Raw genomic sequence first — 21,140 nt, forward strand, 5'->3', positions numbered from 1 at the left:
ATTTGACAGATCTTTGGAACAGTGGGTTGTGCAAATGAAAAATAAAATGTTTCATTTTCACGGACCACTGTTCCAAAAATCTGTCAGACACCTGTGGGGCGTAAATGCTCACTGTACCCCTTATTACATTACGTGAGGGGTGTAGTTTCCAAAATGGGATCACATGTGGGTATTTATTTTTTTGCGTTTATGTCAGAACCGCTGTAAAATCAGCCACCCCTGTGCAAAGCAACAATTTAGGCCTCAAATGTACATGGTGCGCTCTCACGCCTGAGCCTTGTTGTGCACCCGCAGAGCATTTTACGCCCACATATGGGGTATTTCTGTACTCAGGAGAAATTGCGTTACAAATTTTTTTTCCTTTTAACACTTGTGAAAATAAAAAGTAAAGGGCAACACCAGCATGTTAGTGTAAAATGTTTTATTTTTTTACACTAACAAGCTGGTGTAGCCCCAACTTTTCCTTTTCATAAGGGGTAAAAGGAGAAAAAGCTCCCCAAAATTTGTAGTGCAATTTCTCCCAAGTACGGAGATACCCCATATGTGGCCCTAAACTGTTTCCTTGAAATACGACAGGGCTCCGAAGTGAGAGAGCTCCATGCACATTTGAGGACTAAATTAGGGATTGCATTGGGGTGGACATAGGGGTATTCTACGCCAGTAATTCCCAAACAGGGTGCCTCCAGCTGTTGCTAAATTCCCAGCATGCTGTCCAGAAATGCTGGGAGTTGTTGTTTTGCAACAGCTGGAGGCTCCGTTTTGGAAACACTGCCATACAATACGTTTTTCATTTTTATTGGGGGGGGGGGGGGCAGTGTAAGGGGGTGTATATGTTGGGTTTTACCCTTTATTATGTGTTAGTGTAGTGTTTTTAGGGTACATTCGCACTGACGTGTTACGGTGAGTTTCTCGTTAGGAGGTTGAGCTGCGGCAAAACATTTGACGCAGCCCAAACTTGAAGCAGAAAACTTACTGTAAACCTGCCTGTGTGAATGTACCCTGTACATTCACATGGGGGGCAAACCTCCAGCTGTTTCAAAACTACAACTCCCAGCATGTACTGACAGACCGTGCATGCTGGGAGTTGTACTTTTGCAACAGCTGGAGGCACACTGGTTGGAAAACCTTCAGTTAGGTTCTGTTACCTTACTCAGTATTTTCTAACCAGTGTGCCTCCAGCTGTTGCAAAACTACAACTCCCAGCATGTACTGATCGCCGAAGGGCATGCTGGGAGATGTAGTTATGCAATAGCTGGAGGTACGCAACTACAACTCCCAGCATGCCGAGACAGCTGATTGCTGTTTGGACATGCTGGGATTTGCAGTTTTGCAACATCTGGAGGGCTACAGTTTTAGAGAACACTGCAAAGTGATCTCCAAACTGTGGTCCTCCAGCTGTTGCAAAACTACAACTCCCAGCATGCCCTGACAGCAAACAGTTGTTTGGGCATACTAGGAGTTGTAGTTTTGCAAGATCTGGAGGGCTACAGTTTAGGGACCACTATATAGTGGTCTCGAACTGTAGCCCTCCAGCTGTTGCAAAACTACATATTCCAGCATGCCCAAACAGCTGTCTGGGCATGCTGGGAGTTGTAGTTTTGCAACATCTGGAGGGCTACAGTTTTAGAGAACACTGCAAAGTGATCTCCAAACTGTGGTCCTCCAGCTGTTGCCAAACTACAACTCCCAGCATGCCCTGACAGCAAACAGTTGTTTGGGCATGCTAGGAGTTGTAGTTTTGCAAGATCTGGAGGGCTACAGTTTAGGGACCACTATATAGTGGTCTCGAACTGTAGCCCTCCAGCTGTTGCAAAACTACATATTCCAGCATGCCCAAACAGCTGTCTGGGCATGCTGGGAGTTGTAGTTTTGCAACATCTGGAGGGCTACAGTTAGAGACCACTGTATAATGGTCTCAAACTGTACCCTCCAGATGTTGCTAGGCAACTCATCGGCTTCCGTCGGATCCAGCCTCACGTCATCGCCGCCCGCCGATCTCCGTCGCCTGCTCGGATTGGTAAGTGGATCTTCGGCGCCGGTCCCCGTCGTTTCCCCGTCCTGCCCCGCATATTGTGAGAGGGCAGGACGGGGAAAACGAAAGTAAACCCCCCCGCCCTCGATCTGCTATTGGTGGTCGCGTCTAGACCACCAATAGCAGGGATCGGAGGGGTGGCAACCCTGCCAGCTCACTCCTATCGCTTCAGGGGGATCCTGGGTGTCTTAGACATCCGCGATCCCCCTTACATTGTGTGAATTAAGTGTGAATTCACTTGCGATTTGCCGCGATCGCCGACATGAGGGGGTCTGATGACCCCCCTGGGCATTTGCACGGGATGCCTGCTGAATGATTTCAGCAGGCATCCCGCTTCGATCCCCGCCCCGCGCACGGCGGGGACCAGAACTGCAAACAATCTTTACTGTTCCTGGAAGTAGAAGATCTTAAACAGTACAGTCTTTTGTGCAGAGGGATGGGCAGAGTGGAATCCGGGGAGCCTCTCACCTTGCTGGGAGTTGTATGTGCTGTAGCTTAAAAGACTTAACTTGATTGATTGACTGACTGACGAAGAGATTTTCTATGAGAGCTTTGCTTACCGCCAGGCTTTGACATTCACCTGTGCATCGGGGTTTTTCCTGAGATTGTTGTGGCTGTGGAATTTTGTAGTTTCCTTCTCTCTAGGCTTCTCTTCACTGTACCTCAGCTTTCTAGAAGAAACACACTCTCCCTCACTCCACCACCGACTAGAACTCTCTAACTCCAACTGAACTGCAGCTCCTCAACAACTGAACTCTCCTCCACCCCTACACTACATGGGGTAGGTTTGGGGGTCCCCCATTAGGGCATCAGGGTCACCAGTCACTCTGCCACAATCCCTTAAAGGTACAGTGCATAAATTAAAGGAGTACTCCGAAGCTAAACCTTTAGGGGGCAAAATAAGTATTAAACAAAGTTATATAACATTGCAATATACTTACGTTTTCCATATGGTCCTTTTACCGTCGTTCTCCGCATTTTTTCCTCCGACCGGAACCTGTAAGCCTTTCCCTCTTCTGATGACGCTCGACCGCATCTTCTCCTCGATCCGGCGCCATCTTCTCCCGGTGACTCATCGCTCCCATGAGTCTTCGCGGGCTCTTCCGGCCTCCCTGGTCGAAGTCGGCTACTCCCCCTTTTCTGAGTAAAAACACCCCTGGCCAATCACAGTCTTCTGTCCGCGCCTGCGCACTCACCACAGAGCTGGGACCGGACATGTGACTTTAGCAGGCCAATTATATCCCTGCTAGTAACGCTGCCGTAACTAACAGGGATATTCTTGAAGCCATTTAGTAAATGCAGAGCAGTTAGAGCAGTGTTTCCCAGCCAATGTGCCTCCAGCTGTTGCCAAACTACAACACCCAGCATGCCCAGACAGCCTTCAGCTGTCTGAGCATGCTTGGAGTAGTAGTCTTGCAACAGCTGGAGGCACCGCTGCAACTCCCAGCATGACCTGACAGCAAATAGCTTTCTGGGCATGCTGGGAGTTGTAGTGTTACAATAATTATAGACAACATTGCTCTCCTATTGGTCAGGGGAGAACCACAAAGGAAGGAGCTGTGGGCGTCACTTTATTATAATTTCCTAGGGGGGAGGGCAGCAGCTTACAGGAAGCAGGGTGCAAGGAGTTATGGTAAATGTAGTCTCTATGACATGGCTGCTTACTGCTTCAGGCCGCAATTACTGGAGAATGGCTGGACCGATTTGGACAAATGAGGTATCGTTATAAAGGTCTTTCAAAGAGCTATCAGATGAGGTAAACTGTTTTTTTAAGTACCAGCGCTTCGGAGTACTCCTAGTATATCACATTATATATATGGGCACTGTCAGATCCAAAAACTTTTGTTGTTACTGATCAAAATGAAAGACCTTCTGCAATATGGTAGTTTTTTTTTTTTTTTTTTGATTTAATTAAGAAAATGGCTCCTGAAAATCCCACCACTAGGGGTCCCCATACCTACTGGGAAATTCAACCAGTCCTGCAGCAGCATCATGCTTATCCCTGAGTCATGGACAAGAGATAACTCATGGACAAGGCACACCAATCACCTCCCACCAACACAAGGGAGCGACATGTCCCCTTTACCCCAAAGGATTTCTAACACCGTGAGCTAATGAAAAGAGTTATTTTTATAATAAATATAGGTGATAGAGGAAAATAATTAGATGTTGATGGTCAGGATTCAGTACTAAGTAAAAAAATGTTGTGGTATCTGACAGGTGCCCTTTAACTGGCTTACTGTTGCTTGGCAAGTCCTCTGTTCATGTTTAACATTTCATAAATCATTAGCTAACAGCCTATTTTTCTTCAGCACGCTAGCCTTGACATTGGCACCAAAATAACAGTCTTAAGTTATCTGTCAATAAAAAGCTAAATTCTGACATATCCTAGGGACATCACTCAAGAGGACTGATCACTCACAAGGACATGTAGGGAGATGCTGCATGTGTTTTTTTTATTCAAATAATTTTATTGTTTTACAAATAATAAGGGATACAACTGCATAACAGGTGCGCTGCAGAAAGAGACAGCGGAAAAACCATCAACAACTATGTGGATGAACACAATACAATTGACAATTGAAGAGAAGCCGAGCTCCTCCAAATAACCTTCATGAGGGGCTAGGGGTTCATGATAGGAAGGGGGGGGGGAGGGGGAGGGAAACAGGTAGTAGAGAAAGAGACAATCAGAAAGGAAAGGAGAAAACTAGGTCAGGAAAGATTACAGTGAGTAAACTCGTACTAGTTAGTGGTTACTGAGGCTAGACTACGGGTTAGCAGATACTGCGGCTAGACTAAGAGCCTTTGGTGCTGGGACACCACATTGTGACCAACTCTGCATTTTACTCAGAAAACCTGATAAGTGACGTGGTCATGGGGAAAAGGGGTGTGCCCATCAAAAAAGGAGGCATGACAAAAATGGCAGCATCCTTTTTAAAATGGGCACTGTCAGATCCAAAAACTTTTTATATGTTGTTACTGATTAAAATGAAAGACCTTCTGCAATATGGTTGTTATTTTATTTTTTATTTTTTAGATTTAATTAAGAAAATGGCTCCTGAAAATCCCACCACTAGGGGTCCCCATACCTACTGGGAAATTCAACCAGTCATGCAGCAGCATCATGCTTATCCCTGAGTCATGGACAAGAGATAACTCATGGACAGGGCACACCAATCACCTCCCACCAACACAAGGGAGCGACATGCCCCCTTTACCCGAAAGGATTTCTAACACTGTGAGCTAATGAAAAGAGGTATTTTTATAATAAATATAGGTGATAGAGGAAAATAATTAGATGTTGATGGTCAGGATTCAGTACTAAGTAAAAAAAATTTGTGGTATCTGACAGGTGCGCTTTAACTGGCTTACTGTTGCTTGGCAAGTCCTCTGTTCATGTTTAACATTTCATAAATCATTAGCTAACAGCCTAATTTTCTTCAGCGCGCTAACCTTGACATTGGCACCAAAATGTTAAGGGGTTCATGATAGGAGGGGCGGGAGGGTGCGGGAAACAGGTAGTAGAGAAAGAGACAATCAGAAAGGAAAGGAGAAAACTAGGTCAGGAAAGATGACAGATTACAGTGAGTAAACTCGTACTAGTTAGTGGATACTGCGGCTAGACTAGGGGTTAGCGGATACTGAGGCTAGACTAAGAGTCAAGCCGGCTACACCGAAGGACAGTGAGGGCTGGAGAGCCAACTGTGCCAACTCTTGTTGAAACGTGCAAAGTGGGAGTGTGTTAGGGCATAGGATTTTTCATAGCTGCATGTTAGGTTAACCATGTTTATTAATTCCAATAAGCTAGGAACATCTGAAGAGCGCCACCTTCTGGTTATCAGGAGCTTGGTCGACATCAAGATATGGGCCACAGGGGAGCGGCCATTGTGAGGCAGACAATCTAAGTTCAAAAATAACAGAGCCAAGCTTGGGTGAAGTGTGAAATCATTACCTATGAGTTTGTGTAAGATCTGGTGGACACGTTGGTCACAATTCCTCCAACATAAATCCGAGCATTCCGGGTTCATAAGATGGAGTCTCGATGGGGGTTAAATACCACCGATAGATTGTCTTAAGAACTGCCTCTCTGTGGTTGGTGGATCTCAACATAGTGCGGGAGTGTCTCAAAGCTAGGTGCCATTGCTCGTCAGAGAATGTGTCCCCCAAGTCTGCCTCCCATTTCACCATGTATGACAATTTAGCTAACTCTAAACAATCTCCCATCATACTATAAAATTGTGTAATGCCCCTTTTATTACCTGCAGAACTCTGGAAGTGTGCTAAAATATGAGGAGGGAGAAGAATGCTATTAGTAAACTCATGAGTCAGTAAGCTTCTAATTTGGAGTCCTTTGTTAAAATCCGAATGTGGTAGTCCAAATTTTTCTCTAAAGTACGGAACATGAATAGAGTCCCTTTCATCAACTAGGTCACCCAGGGTCTGTATCCCCTTTAGAGTCCAGAGATGGGGATTAAAATCTGGGATGTAGTGTGTGAGGAAGTCCATGGGAATATCTCTAAGGGGAACCTTCCTTTTTGGAAAGCGTTGGTTCAGAAACTGAAGCCATAATTTATCAGATATACTGACTGAGGGAAGGTAGGAGCCGTTGCAAGCTAGTATGAGTAGACGGGAATTGAGGGAGATCGGGAGGGAAGCGGATGTCTCAATATCTATCCACCTTTTGTCTCTACTATTAGACCACCAGTGTTGGAGTTGGTCCAGGACACACGTTCGGTAGCAGTCCTCAATGTGGGGCATGCCTAGGCTGCCTGTGTCAGGGTGGGTAGTCATAATTTTCCTGCCTACTCTAGGTCTCCGGCCCACCCATACAAAACCGTAAACAATCTTGTTTAGAGAGGCAAAGAAGGATCCGGGGATGAGAATGGGAAGGGTCCTGAAGAGATAAAGGAGCTTCGGTAAGAAGAGCATTTTGAAAGCTGCCAGACGACCCAGCCAAGTCGGTAGGCATTTGGAAAAGTCAGTCAGGGAAGCGGAGAAGGAGTTAAGTAAAGGAGGAAAGTTAGCATGGAATGTACGAGAGGAGGGGTATGTCAACTGAATTCCTAAATAAGTCACAGAGCTTGATTGCCAGTCCAGTGGGTGTTGTCGTTTCAGGGAGGTCAGAAGAGTCCCAGGTACATGTAATGGGAGAATTTGTGATTTGGAAGCATTGAGTTTATAAAAAGAAAGGTCGCTGAAGGTCTGCAGGAGTGAGAACAGTGTCGGCAAAGAAGAAGTTAGGACCGTCAAGGTAAGAATAATGTTGTCAGCAAATAAAGCAAGTTTATGCTCTGTTTGCCCGACCATGATGCCATGGATAGTCTCATTCGCTCTGATGGCACAGGCCAAGGGTTCAATAGTGAGTATGAATAAAATGGGTGCCATGTGCCGTTCGACAGGGTGAACCGACCAGACAGGGCGCAGTTGGTAAAAACCATAGCTGCCGGATTGGAGTAAAGAGCACTAATGGCTTCCAGTTTTGGGCCCGAGAATCCAAACACTCTTAAAGGGGTTGTGCGCTGCCCTGCCTTTGGGAGCTCCGCTCGCAGCGTCCGGAAGTTCATTACTCCGAACACTGTGTGCGGGCGTCCGTGTTCACGGCCGCCCCCTCGTGATGTCATGCCCAGCCCCTCGTGACTTCACTCCCGCCCCCTCAACCAAAGTCTATGGGAAGGGGGCGTGACAGCAGTCGCGCTCCCTTCCCATAGACTTTCGTTGAGGGGGCGGGTGTGACGTCACGAGGGGGCGGCTGCAAACACGGAAGCCCGCACACAGCGTTCGGAGTAATGAACTTCCCGACGCTGCGAGTGGAGCTCCGAAAGGCAGGGCAGCGCACAACCCCTTTAAGGCCGAGAAAGCATACTGCCAGTTCACCCTGTCGAACGCCTTCTCAGCATCCAAGGTTAGAAAGGCTGCGGGTGTGGCGTATCATTCACAATGCTGGAGAGACAGCACGCGTCGGGTATTATCGGGGGCTTGGCGACCTGGTGTGAACCCCACTTGATCCGAGGCTATGAGATACGGGAAAATAGGGAGAAACCTGTTCGATAAAATTTTTGTGTATAATTTCACATCCCTATTCAATAAAGAAATAGGTCTATAGTTCATCGCTTGATCTGGGGATTTTTCCGGCTTGGGAATGGTAGTGATCAATACCGTCAGCATTTCCTGACTGATGGAGCCCGATGTCATGGCGTCCGTAAAGACAGCGTATAGATAAGGAAGCAGGAGTGACTTGTATCATTTGTAGTAGGGATCAACTTATATCGTTTTTTTAGGGCCGGTACCGATAATCGGTGGAGGTTAGGGCCCATAGCCGATAACTTATACCGATATTCCAGTATAAGTTATCGGCTATTTATCCCCCCGCGACACCGCTGCAGATCATTGATTTAAAGCGGGCGCTTTAAATCAATGCACTGCAGTGGCTTTTTCTGTGTCATAGACCGCCGCTGCTACCCGCTACTCTCCCCCTGCCTGTCCGGGGGTCCTGAATCTTATCCCCGCCACCGCTCCCCCCACCGCCGCGCCGCTCCGCGCCCCCTACCACCGCACCGCCCCGGCCCCATTGCCTCCCCCATCCCCGGTTTTATAATTACCTGTTCCCGGGGTCCACTCTACATCTGGCTCCGATGGCATCCTCCTGAGCTGTCACGTCGCACACGTCACGTCACTCGTCATTGCGCACAGCGCAACGCAGGACGCAGCAGGAGCCAGAAGTAGCGTGGGCCCCGGGAACAGGTAATTATAAAACTGGGGATGGGGAGGCAATGGGGCCGGGGCGGTGCGGTGGGGGGTGCGATGCGGTGGGTCGGGGGGGCGGTCGCGGTGGGGGCGGGGGGGGGATCTGGGGCAGGGCATTATCGGCTTATTCGCAAGGTAATTGCTGATACTGATAATGCCCAGAATCGTGATTATCGGCCGATAACATCGGCCAAACCCATAATCGGTCGATCCCTAGTTTGTAGTATTCATTCGGCAAGCCATCAGGGCCTGGGGATTTTAGGAGAGGGCAGGGATTGTATAGCTCTATCATTTTCAGCGATAGAGATAGGGGAATTAAGGGAGTCAAGAGCAGCATCAGTGAGTCGGGGTAAATGTAGCAAGCTGAGGAAAGAGTCGATAGCTGTCTGAGTCGTCTGGGGTCACTCTGGAGATTGTAAAGGCTACAATAATACGTTTGAAAAGCATTTGCGATAGCTCTGGGTGCAAACAAGGTCTCCTGAGATAAAGGATGTAGTAGTTTACCTATTCTACATTTCATTCTAGGAGGTTTAAGCTTTTTAGCAAATAATGCTGTGAATTTGTTGTCTTGCGTGTTGAAATGCAATTTAGATTTCTGCTGGGCCGATTCAAACTGGTAAAGTAGGAGCTGCCTCAGCAGAGTATGAGCTTGAAGGAGTTTGGCATAATTGTCAGGTGTCGGGATAGTTTTATGTAAAGATTCTAGCATTGCAACCTGGTCAGTGGCCTCCTGGATATTTCAATGGCGCTGCTTTTTAAGAAAAGACCCTAGTCTGATAAATTCCCCCCGATCACTGCCTTGTGGGCCAGCCACAAGGAGGTGTTCGAAACTTCCTGATTCAAGTTCAGGGTAAAGTATTCGGTAAGGTGACTTTCTAAGGCCTGGGTGTGTTCAGTATGCACTAAAATATGCTTATTAGCCCTCCATACAAAGTCGCTATGTTTAAGGTGGTCGTCTGTCAAAGTAAGTGATGTCGGTGCGTGTTCTGACCAAGTCAAATCACCTATCCCAGTGGTTTATAGCTTCTCTAACATTCCCCTAGACACCAGTATGAGATCAATTCTGGAATAGGTGCAAAATCATGGGGAGAAATAGGTGAAGTCTTGCTCCGAGGCGTGGCAGACTCTCCACGCATCAAAGAGATCATATTGGGCCAAAAGGCCCCTAAGATCACAGGATCTACGTCTGGGAGGGCCCGAGAGGTCTATAATTTGGTCGGGGACAGAGTTAAAGTCCCCACAGATAATAAGCTCTCCTGTGCGAACACTGTGCAGCAATTTAAAAATCCTTTTCAGGAAGCGACCCTGCCCACTGTTGGGAGCATATAGGTTCACTAAAGTAAATGGGACATTATCAATTATGACCACTAAGATATTATAGCGGCTGTGGGGATCAATAAGTTGTTGTGAAATATGGACTGCCAAGTCATCTCGAAATGCAATCAGGACCCCTCTCTTCTTCTTATGGAAAGTGGAGTGTATTATCTGTGGGAATTTCCTGTGAGAGAGAGGAGGCGGGCTATCAGCTGAAACATGGGTCTCCACCTCCCTCCAGAGGAAATGTTGTTTTTGTGGGCTATTCAGGCCATTAACGTTTAAAGAGAGGACCACAATACCCATTGCCGTGAATAAGGTGCAGGTTATCGGGGCTAGTTAAAACTCGAGTGACCACCAAGTGATACAGATGAGGCTGTCACAATAACACGGAGAGACAGTGCTTACCGGTAGCAGGGCAGATTAAAAACTTGACTTGACTCCAAGAGACACAGACAAGGATTTCACAGAACGCTCCAAGCAGCTAAATGACAGCTCCTGAAATAGAACTAGAGTAAGTAGATTAAAAACCCGACTGGACTCAAAGAGCCCGAGATGGGGATGTCACAAACTGAAATGACCACCAGCATGAAGGTGCTCCCAGTAGAAGACAGTGAGAGACACAGAAGGTAGAAGTTGTGGAACTAAGCAGTATGATCAACAAATAGAAAAGAAGACAAACATGGGAGGGGGGAGTAGGTAGAGGTGGGGGATAGGTTCAGGGTTGAAGCAACCAAAGATGGATGCTCTAGAGATATTGGTAAAGGTTGTGAAATCCACAAAGCCAGTGCCATCTCAGTCTGGATTATTATAGCGTGGGGAACGATCCCGGGGACCTAGAACATCCTCAGTTGAAGCTATCATTCCCCATTCTTGTAGAGTGGTGAGTCCATGAGCCGCAAGTGCGTGCACTTTCCCCTGGTAGTTGATAAGCACTTTAGCGGGGAACCCCAATCGGTAAGGGACCCCCAAATTGCGGACAGTCTCTGTAAGAGGTCCAAATGATCTTCTTGCTTGCAGGGTAGCTGCCGATAGGTCTGCATACAACTTGACAGCTTCATATGAGTCCGGAAGCATGGGATGTTTGCGGGAGTACTGTAGTAGCTGGTCCTTGGTGCGAAAAAAGATGAAATGTGCCAGCACATCACTGGGCACCTCGTCAGGAAGGGCCAGAGGCTTGGGGACCCTGTGTGCCCGGTCTATGCTGTATTCATAGTCCACCAAGTTAGTCAGCAGTTGCTTAGTGAGATGCTGCACATAGCGAATCAGTTGCAGGCCAGGCACCTGTTCAGGGAGGAGTTTGCGGTCCACGCTCAGAGGCGCCATCTTGGAGGCAGCGCTTGGTCGGGTCTCCGGACCGAAAGAAGTAGGTAAGTTGCTGAGAACCGCAAAGTTTGTGGTTTCTCTTCCTGCCGGAGGTCGCCATGGTCTGTCGCTGAGCTTTCTGAGAAAGTTCTGTGTTGCTGGCAGATTAAATCGCCTTCCTATCCCATGGTTAGAGCAGGAGCGATTGCTTCACACGGCCATTCCGTGCAGCGGCCAAGCCACGCCCCTCATGCTGCATGTTTTTTTTACCTTCTTAGTGTCTATGAGACCTAGATTCCCCTATAGACTTACATTATGAATTACATTCCTCATAAGATACTGACCAATCGAGAGAGCTCCATTTCCTTGATGGATGACTCCTTTTGACTCCAGACAACCTCGCAGGTACGCTTTAAGAATTTTCCCCAAAGGGTTGCACTGCCCACTGGCTGATTCACTTGGAGAAATGTTTGGAGTTGGTCAGGAATTCTATCACCTCCAAACATCTGTCTCCTGGGACAGCGAGATCTCCACCATCAAGGTGGAATGGTCAGAGATTGCACGAGTCCTAAAAGAAACAGTGATCACCAAAGCATAAAACAAATAATTACAACATTCTCAACACGAGAAACTGTATTGCTACCAATGAAATAACAGAATGGCGGGGGAACTTACCCATGAAAATATTAAGCTGGCCAACTTCAGACAGTAAAGAAGCCAATGCGGTGGGAGAGGATGGTGGAGACCGAGAAGGTGAAAGGTCACATGAAAGCGGTCCAGCAATGCATCTCGGACCAAATTGCAGTCCCCTAGGCAGATAACTCTTGCATGAGGAAACCCTGCCCTGCAAGTAACCGCCAAATCTAACACCTCCAATGTAGCGGGATGGGAAATTAAAGATTCCTAATCGGACAAAAAGGTATGTTATTAATAAAAGCCTGCACAAACACATAATGATCAAGAGGGTCCATCTCTCACCTTACTGACCTATGGAAAAGTAGGGTACTACCCCTCTCGAGTATGTACAATGACAAGAATGGCTGGCCCACTGGATCCACGTTTCCTAAACTCCCCCAAATTATCTGGTACCATATGCATCTCTTGGAGACTTACTATATGTGGGTTAAATCTGCGTACATTAAAAAAGACCAAACACTCTCTTTTTGGCAGTCCCCATCCCCCTAATATTTGAGGACAAAAAACGTATTGCCATCATGACAAAAATATATACATTAAGAAAAGGAGGAAAGACAATAGCATCTAGATGTGGGGAGACAGTCTCAGAGGGTAGTATCCAGCAGAGTGTATCAGTCAACAGAGCAGATAGAAATTACCCAAATGCAAGTAGGCATTAAGAAAAAAAAAAAACACGTAACCAAAACATAACAGTCCACATGGAGGTGCAAGTCAGTAGTAAGGCACCATCATGTCCGGTATTAACCCTTTAGACGCCACGATCAAAGTTGATTGCGGCATCTAAAATGGGTGAAAACACTGCCGGTTAGCTCAGCGGAGCTGTTCGGAACCTCCATGGTGAAATCGCGGCGTCCCGGACAGCGGGAGGTGTCTTACCTTCTTCTCAGCTGTCCGATCAGCGTTTGATTGCTCCAAGCCTGAAATCCGCAATCAGTGTATGCAGAATTATAGCCTTTAGAGGGGGCTATAACACTGCATAAAAAAAAGTAAAAAAAATAAATAAAAGTTAATAAATGTGATTTAACCCCTTCCATATTAAAAATCATTATCGCCCAGCTTTTCCCATTTAAAATGTGGTATAGGCGCATGCGTAAATGTCTGAACCATAAAATTATATATTGATAATTAAACCGCACCGTCAATGGCGTACCTGCAAAAAATGCCAAAGTCCAAATTAGCATATTTTTGTTCACTTTTTATCCCGTAAAAAAAAAAAAAAAAAGCGATCAAAAAGTCTGAACAAAACAAATATGGTACCGATAAAAACTTCAGATCACAGCACAAAAAATTAGCCCTCATATTGCCCCTTTTGTGGAAAAATTAAAAAGTTATAGGGGTCAGAAGATGACAATTTTAAACGTATTAATTTTCTTGCATGTGGTTATGATTTTTTCCAGAAGTACGACAAAATCAAACCTATATAAGTAGGGTATCATTTTAATCGTACGGACCTACAGAATAAAGTTAAGGTATAATTTTTACCGAAAAATGTACTGCGTAGAAACGGAATCCCCCAAAAGTTACAAAATTGAGTTTTTTCTTCAATTTTGTTGCACAATGACTTTTTTTTCCCCGTTTCGCCGTAGATTTTTGGGTAAAATGACTGATGTCATTACAAAGTAGAATTTGGGACGCAAAAAAAAAAGCCATCATATGGATTTTTAGGTGCAAAATTGAAATAATTTTAAATGATTTTTAAAATGTAAGGAGGAAAAAACGAAAGTGCAAAAACTGATAAAACGCTTGGCCCTTAAGGGGTTAAAGTAACAGCTCACTAAAAACTTCCAGTCTGCATGAGGCAAGGAGATGTCACCAACGGACCACAGGGATGTACAGTTCCGTTGAAGCAGACCCCAGGGAGAGAAAAAAGAAAATAAGGGGGGCGGGGGAAACCCCACCAGGGGCCCAAAACCTAAAGTAATACCCAAGGGAGTGGAAATAAAATGATACTCAGCTGCAACATAGAATCAAGCGTCCAGGTCTACACAGCACTCACAAAGACGATCAGTAGCGTGGGGATCCACACTAGTGCCGCACCCAGTCAGGAGCCTCTCCAAGCTCTGTGAAGAAGATAGCACGGTACCTTTTGACCACTTGTAGCCTGGCCGGGTAGGCTATGGAGTAGGCAATTCCAAGGTCTTGCAGCTTCCCTTTACCTTCCACAAACCTAGCTCTGCGACGTTGTAAATCAGCAGAGAAATCGGGGAAGAGAGAGACTTTAGCATTATTGTAGGTAAGATCAGGATCTCTCCGCGACAGCCGAAGAATAATGTTTTGAATATACATGCTAGTAGAGGTTGCGGTGGGGCCCCGGGAAGGAGGCGATTTGCAGGAACTCGGTACGCCCATTCCACAGTGAAAGCAATAGAATGTGTTGCATCAGGGAAGATGTCCTTGAGCCACTGCTGCACAAATGCCCCCCCCCCCCCCCCGGGGTTGCGTTCCCTCAGATCTCTCGGGCATGCCAATAATGCGTATATTGTTCCGTCTCAGCCTATTTTCCATGTCATTAGCCTTTTGCTTGCAGCGCTCCAAAGCACTTAAATCAGAAATAGAGGCAGGTACAGGAGCCAGCTTGTCCTCCATAGTAGAAATCCTCCCTTCAGCATGGGTGACTCTCTCCCTCTCAGGGCCTACATATCTTGTCTCAGGAGGCCCATGCCAATTTTCCCTTCCTCTATCTTGCCAGTAAGGGTGGTCTGACAGAAGGTGATAGTGTGGGTTCAGAGACCTTCTCTCTTCTGTGCTCTAAGCAGCTGGGCTTGGTGGGGAGAAAGCAGGCAGGCCCCTCGCCAAGGAGTGTGAGGCGAGGGCTCCATTTTGGTCCACATTGTGGGCAAACTAATGGAGCCAGTTGGAGGCTGCGCTGCCCTGCCCTTAATCTTGCTTGGGCAGCATTCCCAGTATTTGAGAAAGGGTCCGGGCTGAAAGGTAATACAGGATATCGTCAGGATATTAACGGACATGGGCTCGGGAGCTACAGCTCAGTGAATCTGCTAAAGCACTAAGCTATGACCCTCCACTACTTAAAAAAAAAGAAAAAAAAAAGAATGATAACTTTTTGTAACAAAATGAGTATGCTTAAAGGGGTTCTCCGGTGCTTAGACATCTTATCCCCTATCCAAAGGATAGGGGATAAGATTCCCGATCGCGGGAGACCCGCCGCTGGGGACCCCCGTGATCTTGCACGCGGCACCCAGTTTGTAATCAGTCCCCGGAGCGTGTTCGCTCCGGGTCTGATTACGGGCGACTACAGGGTGGGTGGCGTGTGATGTCACGCCTGCGCCCCCGAGTGACGTTGCGCTCCGCCCGTCAATGCAATCCTACGGGAGGGGGCGTGATAGCTGTCACGCCCCCTCCAGTTGGCATGCATTGAGGGGCAGAGCATAACGTCACACGGGGGCGCAGGTGTGACGTCACACGCCGCCCGCCCTGTGGTCGCCCGTAATCAGGTCCGGAGCGAACACGCTCCGGGGACTGATTACAAACGGGGTGCCGTGTGCAAGGTCACAGGGGTCCCCAGCGGCGGGACTCCCGCGATCAGGCATCTTATCCTCTATCCTTTGGATAGGGGATAAGATGTCTAAGCACGGGAGAACCCCTTTAAATTTTTCTTTTTCCTACACCTATAACATTTATATTTTCGATATATGGAGCTGTAGGAGGGCTCATACCTTTGCACAAAGTTCTGTAGTTTTTATTGGTATCATTTTTTGTTTTAATGGGACTTTTTGAGTTAATCTGAGTAACGTTAGTGCGGGTGATGCTGCTGTCAGTTTTCCTTTGAGCTCTAGAGTAAAGCTGGGATTATTAAACAAAAATATGAACAGTTTCTTATTCTTTTTCCTGTGTCTTCCTTTCCCCTGTACCATTCCTAGTTTTTTCCTGAAGATTTTATATATGCTAGTTCAATGAAGTCTGTGGGGTACTGCCTTTCTCTTAAGATGTATTTTTAACTCACTTCATCTCATATAGGTCAATGTTTCTAGTAATATGTTTCAATCTAAGGAATTGACTGTATGAGTCTTTGCTTGACATGGTCCGTGTGAGAGTAAATTCTTCATTATGTCCTTACTATAACCTTGAGTGACAATCATGCTTAACAGTGATCATTGCTTCTAAAAAAAAAAAAAATAATGTTTTGGTCTCCAAAACATGCTGTAAAGAACATACTCACAGTATATACTGTATATAGTGTAAGTGGCAAAAGCCAGAAATACTTCATCTGTTCCCTTCTACACCATCAACACGTCATCTACAAAATGGTAATATGCCTTGATGTTGTTGAAGGGATTACTTTTAGAGAACAAATGTTCTCTTTCAATGATGGCCAGGAATAGGAAATAAGTACCGTAAATAATTAGCAAACTATAAAGTAATTCATTAGATTTGAGAACCACAAGAATATCATAATCCACCAAAATAAAAACAGGGTTAATATGTCATCAGGATTTCCTTATGATGTTCCATAATAGAGGACAATGTGATCCTTGGAATGAATATATATATATCATTACTATTATACTGCTGAGTACCCGGCGTTGTCTGTTTTTTCCTTCTTAATCCTTGTTGGGGAGGAAAATCAACAGAAGAGGAATCTTTTGACTTCATATCCCATCCTCATATATTGCGGTCATATCCCAGCCCCATATCCCGTCCTCTTAACTCGACCTCATATCCCGTCGTCCTATCTTGACCTCATATCCCATCCTCCTATCCAAAACTCATGTCCAGTCCTCCTGTCCCGTCCTCCTGTCCCATCCTCATAACCTGTTCTCCTATCTCGACCTCCTGTCCCGTTCTCATGTCCGTCCTCATATCCCGTCCCCATATCCTGACCCCATATTCCATCCTCCTGTCCCAAACTCATGTCCCGCCCTCATATCCCATCCTCCTACCACGACCTCATAACATGTCCTCCTATCTCTACCTCCTGTCCCGTTCTCATGTCCTGTCCTCAAGTCCCGACCTCATATCCCTTCCTCCTATCTCGACCTCCTGTCCCGTCCTCATATCTCGACCTCCTGTCCCGTCCTCAAATCCTGTCCTCAGGTGGGACTGATTTGTAAGATAACGTAAGTTGAAAATAGGAGACGTGGCTTTGTGGGACTGGGCGTGATTTCCAAGCCAGACCAATGCACACAAAAGGTAGAAAATAAAAGGGGTGTGGCTTAAACAGTGGGCGTGTCTTTGTGAGATGCGGTGTGGCTTGCAAGCCGGACTGACACATTCACCAGGAGATGCAGAGCGGAGCTTTTGGAGTAAGGTACTGGAAGTCCCATATACTTGCATGGGACTTGCAAACAAAAACCCATCTTTTATATAAGGGTATAGGTAAGGGTTAATTTAACTATCATATTTTTATTTGACATAAGTAATATGTGTACCAGGTATTATTGAAATATCTCCAGCCGTACGGAAGTTATGTGGGAACATACATTTCCCATAGACTTGCATGGGACTTTAAACAAAAACCCTGACCCTCACAAATGGGGGGTAGTTATAGGGTTACATTAACTATCCTTTATTTTAAGAGACATAAGTAACATATGTTTATCAGCCCAGCGCTGCGCTGTCCCCCACATCGGGGGACTAATCATATGTCACCCGCGAGCGCTGCTTCTCTCCCCCCCCTGCCAAATAATTATCAGACGCTGCGCTGTACTGTACTCTGTATTCATCTGCCCGGGCTGCAAATATTAAAAAATAAACCTTAACTTACCTTCTTCCTATGTTCCCTCGTTGCTCCGGTAGTGGCCTCACTGTCCTCCGCTGCTCTTGCTGCTTCCTGGGGATGGGAACGTCACAGAGCCGTCAGCATATCACCGGCCGCAGCCCTGTCCCGCCTCGGCCAGTGATAGGCTGAGCGCACTGTCATGTAAGGAGCCGGCCGGCTTCTTACATGACAGTGCGCTCAGCCTATCACCAGCCGAGGCGGGACATTGCTGCGGCCGGTGATAGGCTGACGGCTCTGTGACGTTCCCATCCCCAGGAAGCAGCAAGAGAACCGTGAGGCCGGTTCCGGAGCAACGTAGACTCAGACTCTGATGTGTATTTTTTCATAAAGATAAGATGCCTAAACTTATCAATGCAGCAAAACAGTAAGAGGAGTCTAGCCTCTCATAAATAAATAAAAAACAACAGCTATTCTATTTTCCCCAAAATAAAGTTTTACTGTATCGCCCTTTACTTAAGGAGTGGCTTCAAAATAAAAACTGTGCCAATCTATAAAACCACTTTAATGCAGCTGCTAGACTAAAGATATATATTTCCCTCTGAAGATTCCTTTGTGCTATAAAGGTGAACAGAGCCCTGTGGCATGCCTTGCATAGCGGCGGAGGTGGTTAACTGAAACTCGGATCCCATTCACTTTAATGCGGGACGCCTAACAGCGGTGCTGATTGACATCATAACCTTTAACATGACAAATTGTAGAAGCATCACCCATTCCAGTACCAAAAATGAACAGGCTGAACAGACTTAAAATAACAAAATAAGTTAATAACATTTTATTTGTCGTGAAAATAGAAGAAAATGCTTATTTCTTCAGATGCTTCCCCCTCCCCTTTCATACTTATACATATATACAAGACAATTACAGAACAAAATATATATAAAAAAAAATCTAAAAGCTGATTTACAGTGTCAGAACTCTGAGGTCCTATCCGATGGTAGGTTAAAGTGTAACTCCAGACATGTGGTGCCACACTCTTCGTATAGTTCTGTATTGAGAGACTCAGCTCACACTGAGCAGTCAGGTAGCAGAGGTAACTAACTGTACAACACCCAGAGAGTTTGCACAAAAAAAACTCATTGTACGGTTGCCTCTGCACCCTGACAGCCCAGCGTGTGCAGAGTCTCTTCACACAACTATACAGAGCGCGTGGCACCACACTTCTGGAATTATGCTTTAAATTACATCTATCTTTGAGGACTTAAAGGGGTACTCCACTGGCCAGCATTCGGAAGTAAATGTTTCGAATGTTGTCTTCACGCTGCAGGGGTCGGCCTTGCCCATCCTGACATTACGGCCACGCCCCCTCAATGCAAGTCTATGGGAGGGGGCGTGACGGCGGGGCATGGCCTTGACTTGCATTGAGGGGGCATGGCCGTGATGTCAGGAGGGGCAAGGCCGACCCCGGCAGCGCGAAAACAACATTCGAAACATTTACTTCCGAACTCTGGCCAGTGGAGTACCCCTTTAAAGATGCATAAGTTTCTTCAAGGTAAGTATGATGCAGCAAAAAAGGTCTCAATGAGCACTGCTACCTGGTTTACACAAGAATTTATAGTCACCACAGTTGCTGCGGACTTTTGTAATTTGAGAAGTACAAAAATAGACAGTGCGTTTCTGTGCTCACGTATGCCTTTCTCAGGTCCAATATAAAAACCAAGTCTGGTGCCCTGACTCGCTTCGCAAGAGCTTCTGTGGTGAATCCTCTTTTAAAACCTACACCAATGAGCGCCTTTGTGTTTTTGTTATTCCTCCTCCCATCAGAAGTTTCTTTAAGGTATTCTTTCAGCTTGAAAGACTTTTGACATCTGTAAACGGACCTTTAAACAGAAGAAGACCCACAAATTAAATGTGCAGTATCACAATAACACAAGAAAAAAAGCTTTACAATATGGCAATATTGCTTGACACCAGTAAACTAGCATAAAATGTAGCAAATTTTTCTACAACAAACCAGAAAAGTCACTAATTATTCCACAAAAATTTGGCTTGTGCAAACATTTCTGGAGTATAAATTCCCCAGTGTGTCATTTTTTTTCTCTTCTTCAGAAATAGAAAAATGTGTCTTAAATATGGAAAAACGTGTTCCATACAAAGAGCGACATGTTAAAAACTCTAGTTTTAGTTTTTAACATGTCTCTCTTTGTATGGAAAAAGTTTGTAAGGATTTGAAATAAAGCCTATTGTTTTAAGGAATCTGACCAGCTGGAAACCTTTGTTTGTTTTGCATTGCTGCTGTGGTCTTACTCCAGACCGTCTGTGCAGGCAGATTGCCTATTCCCAGGTGAGAGCTGGTTTAGCACTGGAGTGCTATAGAACTTTCTAGAAAAAGGTGTCTGGTTTCTTTCCAACAGCACCACACCTGTCCATCCATTGTGTGTGATATTACAACTCAGCCCCATTTACTTCAATGTAACTGAGCTGCAATTAACCCCTTAAGGACTCAGGGTTTTTCCGTTTTTGCACTTTCGTTTTTTCCTCCTTACCTTTTAAAAATCATAACCCTTTCAATTTTCCACCTAAAAATCCATATTATGGCTTATTTTGTGCGTCGCCAATTCTACTTTGCAGTGACATTAGTAATTTTACCCAAAAATGCACGGCGAAACGGAAAAAAAAAACATTGTGCGACAAAATAGAAAAAAAAACACCATTTTGTAACTTTTGGGGGCTTCCGTTTCTACGCAGTACATATTTCGGTAAAAATTACACCTTATTATTCTGTAGGTCCATACGGTTAAAATGATACCCTACTTATAGGGTCGTACTTCTGAAAAAAAAATCATAACTACATGCAGGAAAATTTATACGTTTAAAAATGTCCTCTTCTGACCCCTATAACTTTTTTATTTTTCCACGTACAGGGCTCATTTTTTGTGCTGTGATCTGAAGTTTTTAACGGTATGATTTTTGTTTTGATCGGACTTTTTGATCACTTTTTATTCATTTTTTAATGGTATAAAAAGTGACCAAAATAAGCTTTTTTGGACTTTGGAATTTTTTTGCGCGTACGCCATTGACCGTGCGGTTTAATTAATGATATATCTTTATAGTTCGGACATTTACGCACGCGGCGATACCACATATGTTTATTTATTTATTTTTTTACACTGTTTTATTTTTTTTTATGGGAAAAGGGGGGTGATTCAAACTTTTCTTAGGGAAGGGGTTAAATGACCTTTATTAACACTTTTACCTATAACACTGCACACACTGATCTCCTATGCTGATCACTGGCGTGTATTAACACGCCTGTGATCAGCATTATCGGCGCTTGACTGCTCCTGCCTGGATCTCAGGCACGGAGCAGTCATT

At 45.6% G+C, this 21,140-nt stretch overlaps 2 protein-coding genes across 9 annotated transcripts in view; both read right to left on the reverse strand.

Annotated features, from left to right (window-relative positions):
• LOC130362241 (amine sulfotransferase-like) overlaps positions 1-10,518 on the reverse strand; it is a 70,948-nt gene extending 60,430 nt beyond the window's left edge. Inside the window, exon 1 of one of the 3 annotated variants that reach the window (XM_056566401.1) lies at positions 10,499-10,518. Coding sequence is in view for 1 of the 3 variants with exons in the window: in XM_056566399.1 (XP_056422374.1) it covers positions 2,974-3,068 (95 nt within the window). In the remaining 2 variants the exon portion in view is untranslated. Of the gene's footprint in view, positions 1-2,592; positions 2,719-2,973; positions 3,331-10,498 lie in introns of those variants that run through there. The other 2 variants (XM_056566399.1, XM_056566402.1) reach the window with 2 other exon arrangements.
• An 8,596-nt stretch (positions 10,519-19,114) lies between these two features.
• ZUP1 (zinc finger containing ubiquitin peptidase 1) overlaps positions 19,115-21,140 on the reverse strand; it is a 32,583-nt gene continuing 30,557 nt past the window's right edge. For all 6 annotated transcript variants that reach the window (XM_056566392.1, XM_056566395.1, XM_056566391.1 and 3 more), the window contains one exon: positions 19,115-19,645. In XM_056566392.1, coding sequence (XP_056422367.1) covers positions 19,598-19,645 — 48 coding nt within the window. In that variant the 3' untranslated portion in view covers positions 19,115-19,597. The remainder of the gene's footprint in view (positions 19,646-21,140) is intronic.

Source organism: Hyla sarda, chromosome 3 (assembly GCF_029499605.1).
Source record: "Hyla sarda isolate aHylSar1 chromosome 3, aHylSar1.hap1, whole genome shotgun sequence".
NCBI lineage: Eukaryota > Metazoa > Chordata > Amphibia > Anura > Hylidae > Hyla > Hyla sarda.